We start from the raw sequence: 3,686 nt of genomic DNA on the forward strand, positions 1-3,686 counted from the left end.
CACCGTTTTGTTGAGGGGTGTGAGGACACGTAGTTTCAAGCAACATCCCCTTTTCACTATAAAATTCAATCATTTCATTAGACGTAAGCTCACCACCATTATCACACCTAACCCTCTTAACACATTTTTCAAATTGAACTTCTACCATCTTGCAAAAATTAACGAGGCATTTACTAGCATCGCTTTTATGTTTGATCAGGAATACCCACACGGCTCTACTAAAATCGTCAACTATCGTTAAAAAATAGTTGGCTTTAGTGTAGGATGGTACCCGGTAACCCCCCCAAATATCACAATGAATCAATTGAAAGGGCTCAACAGTTTTAATAAAACTAGACGGAAAAGGTGTTCTGGCAAACTTGGCCATGGCACAAGAATCACAAAAATTACCAAGTTCTGAAGTAAAAGTGCTAAGAAAATCAACTTTAGCTAGTTTTCCTTTCGAGGCATGCCCAAGTCTCTTATGCCATGTCCCAATGGTAGTTGCCAACGCTTTCTTCTCTTGCACCATCTTCATTCGGTATAGTCCCCCTTCACACCTACCCGCACCAATCAAGTTCCTCCTCTGCAAACCCTGCATTACACAAAAATCAGGAAAGAATGATACGACGCACTGAATGTCGCGGCTGAGGCGACTAACCGAAAGGAGGTTGCATTTAAAATCCGGAATGTGAAGAACATTATTTACTTTGGCTCCTCCAGGGAGGATGTATTCCCCCTTTCCCTTCACAGGGATGGAGTCGCCATTAGGGATGAGAACGGGTCCTTCAAGAGGAGCCGCTTTCTCGTTAATGAGGACATTGGGTAAACAAGTTATATATTCGGTGCAACCCGAATCAACAATCCACTCACCTTCATCATTGGTTTTACAAGCCATATTAGCAAGGGGTTTAATGGTTTCGATATTACCGGATCCGGATAAGTGCTTAACGAGAGTTTGATAGTGTTCCTGCGTTAAACCGGGTATGGGGCTGGATTCGGTTTCTACACAGGCCGCCTTTCCTCTCGCCTTTTCTCCCTTCTTCCCGGGCCACCAATCTGGGTACCCGACCAATTTAAAACATCCCTCCTTTTTATGCTCGTCTCTATTGCAAAAGGTACAGTGTTCGGTTCCATCTCTTGATCCCTTTGTTCCACCTTTCTCTTTACCGTGGCCACTCTCCCTTTTCTGAAAAGCCTTAAACGCAGCGGATTCAACATTGCTTTTGTTTTCGTTAGACACGGCCCTTTGCTTCTCGTCTTCATGGACCATGTGGTAGGCAGTTGTGAGGGATGGGATTGGTTTGGTGGCCAGAATCTGAGTCCGAATGACTGTGAACTCAGCATCTAACCCCATGAGGAACTCGTATAAATGTTCTCTCTCTTGATGCTCGAAGATCTTCTTTCTAATTTCACACTCGCACTTGTCACACGAGCATTGCGGAAAGGGCTGCACAGATTGGGCTTCATCCCATAATGAGCGGAGTTGCGTGAAGTAGGCAGAGACGGAGCTTCCCGCTTGACGAGTCCCGGCAATCTTCTGTTTTATTTCGTACGCCCTTGGGGCACTTTCTTTTCCAAATCTTTCATCAAGATCCGACCATATTTCTGAAGCAGTGCTTGCGTATTTTACGCTGTTACGAATGTTCTTCTCCATTGCCGTCGTTAACCATCCCTTAATCATCGCGTCTACACGCATCCAAGGCATGTAGTCCTTGGATGTTTTCTCCGGTTTCTTAATCGACCCGTCAACGAACTCTATTTTGTTCTTGGCAAACAAGAAGTTCATCATCTCTTGTTTCCAGTCGGCATAATTGTAGTCGGTCAGCACCTCGTTTACGTGTAGTTGTTTGGGTAGGTCCGATGGATGTAGATAGTATGGGGATTCATGGGGAATGGCTCCATTGTTCCCTTCCCCATCCTTTGATTTGTTTGTATCTTCCCCCGCCATTGCTTAATCGATCAAGAGCAAGGTATAACCTGCTCTGATACCATAAAGAAAGCAATATTGAGAGAAGGTTTATTGATTTGTGATCATAATTCAAGGCCATAGGCCGATGTACATATAGGGGAAAAAGAGACCTAACAATGGAAAGGATCCTCTAAATATGGGGAGAATACAACTAATAATAATAGAGATAAACTATTAAAAATAAATATTCTATATTATGTGCATATTTTTATGTACGTTTTGGTATAAATTCAAGTTGTTCTACGTTTGGACGTAAACTTTTTTGGGAAATGATTCAGGTCAAATATAATATTTTTCGTTTATTTTATGTATGTTTCGTAAAGTTTGTTTCGAACCGAGTGGAGTCAAATTATGGTTTCTTTTTCTCCCATTTTTTCGAAAGCTCTAATTAATCCCTTTCGATTACATGTGCGGATTTTCCTTCATACCCGTTACATTTTCTATGTATGAGTTGGGTCACACATAATACGTTATGATTATTCGATATGAATTTGATTTACTTTACGTTTGATCCAATCACAATGCTTATACAGGTTACATTGAGTTCAATTGGATACGTCGAAATGTGTGTTTTCATATAATGTTTGGAGCAATCCATTCAATGTTTACGATGTACCCGCACCGCAACGCGGGCGGGTCATAATCCTAGTTGTAGTAAAATATATCTGGGACAAATTATTTTCACGGTCATCCTTTTTTTCTTTTTTTTTTTTGAAAATCCAATTTTATTCCATCTAACAAAAAGGCCTAAGCCATATGCATAACGACGCGTACAAGATTAGGGATGAGCAAATGGTACCGGATAGCGGTACCGAACCGGTACTGGTACCGAATTTACCGAACCAGATACATTTTCGGTACCGATTCGGTACTACCTTTTGACATTTTTGGTACCGGTATGGTACGGTACCGGTTCGATATCGATATTTAGGGGTGTGCATGGGTCGGCTTGGGTCGGTTTTGACCAAAAACCATAACCATAACCGATTGGTTATGGTGGTTATGGTTATTCGGTTTTGATGGTTATAGCAAGTCGGTTATGGGTGGTTAACCGTGTATTTAGCTTAGCTAATGGAATAAATTGTTATTGCATATTTGTATATATTAGTATATTACATAGTATTAAAATATACATATAATCTATAATATTAATACCAATTATTATCGAATATTTTAATAAAGTGATATGATACATTCCATAAATTCAAATAAACATTCAACCAAAACCACAAAATAATATGAAAAACCCATAAAGTACTAAAAATTTTCAGTCAAAAACATCAAATAAATACGGTGAAAAGTCCTAAATCAAACAAAGATTTATTACATGTCGGTTCTGTTCGGTTATGGTTGGTATGGGAAAGTTGATAACCATAACCGACCCGCTACTTTCGGTTTTCAAAAAAAACATTAACCGACCCACTGGTTTTTTATTTAGTTCGGTTTTTTCGGTTAATTTGGTTATGGTTCGGTTAATTCGGTTTTTTGCACACCCCTATCGATATTTACTGGTTTTTACACTAAAATACCGGTACCGTATCGGTACGGAACCGTACCGTATCGGGTATATTCGGTACCGGTACCGGTACCCACTTTTCGGGATTTTCGGTACCGGTACTTTCGATACCGAATGTGTACCATGCTCATCCCTATACAAGATTATCCTCATACTCGTGTTATCCATATAATGTTTTTAACTGGTTATTACTAAACTAGTGTAAGGTTTATTGGGAAT

General features: G+C 40.1%; 1 protein-coding gene across 1 annotated transcript; it reads right to left on the reverse strand.

Annotated features, from left to right (window-relative positions):
- Positions 1–298: 298 nt before the first annotated feature.
- On the reverse strand, positions 299–2,137 carry LOC110922584. Its single transcript, XM_022166859.1, has 2 exons — positions 853–2,137; positions 299–574 (listed from the first exon to the last, which is right to left on the reverse strand). The coding sequence occupies exons 1-2, from the start codon at positions 1,928–1,930 to the stop codon at positions 540–542; spliced, it is 1,113 nt and encodes a 370-aa protein (XP_022022551.1). The 5' UTR covers positions 1,931–2,137; the 3' UTR covers positions 299–539.
- Positions 2,138–3,686: the final 1,549 nt, after the last annotated feature.

The sequence above is a fragment of the Helianthus annuus genome, chromosome 17 (assembly GCF_002127325.2).
Source record: "Helianthus annuus cultivar XRQ/B chromosome 17, HanXRQr2.0-SUNRISE, whole genome shotgun sequence".
In the NCBI taxonomy this organism is placed as follows: Eukaryota; Viridiplantae; Streptophyta; class Magnoliopsida; order Asterales; family Asteraceae; genus Helianthus; species Helianthus annuus.

What these genes read in the sequence shown, in the direction of transcription:
- LOC110922584 (XM_022166859.1), bottom strand. Translation starts at nt 1,930, where the DNA reads ATGGCGGGGGAAGATACAAACAAATCAAAGGATGGGGAAGGGAACAAT. An exon ending in TTGTAAAACCAATGATGAAG is followed by an intron (nt 575 to 852) that starts GTGAGTGGATTG and finishes TGTGTAATGCAG; the next exon opens with GGTTTGCAGAGGAGGAACTT.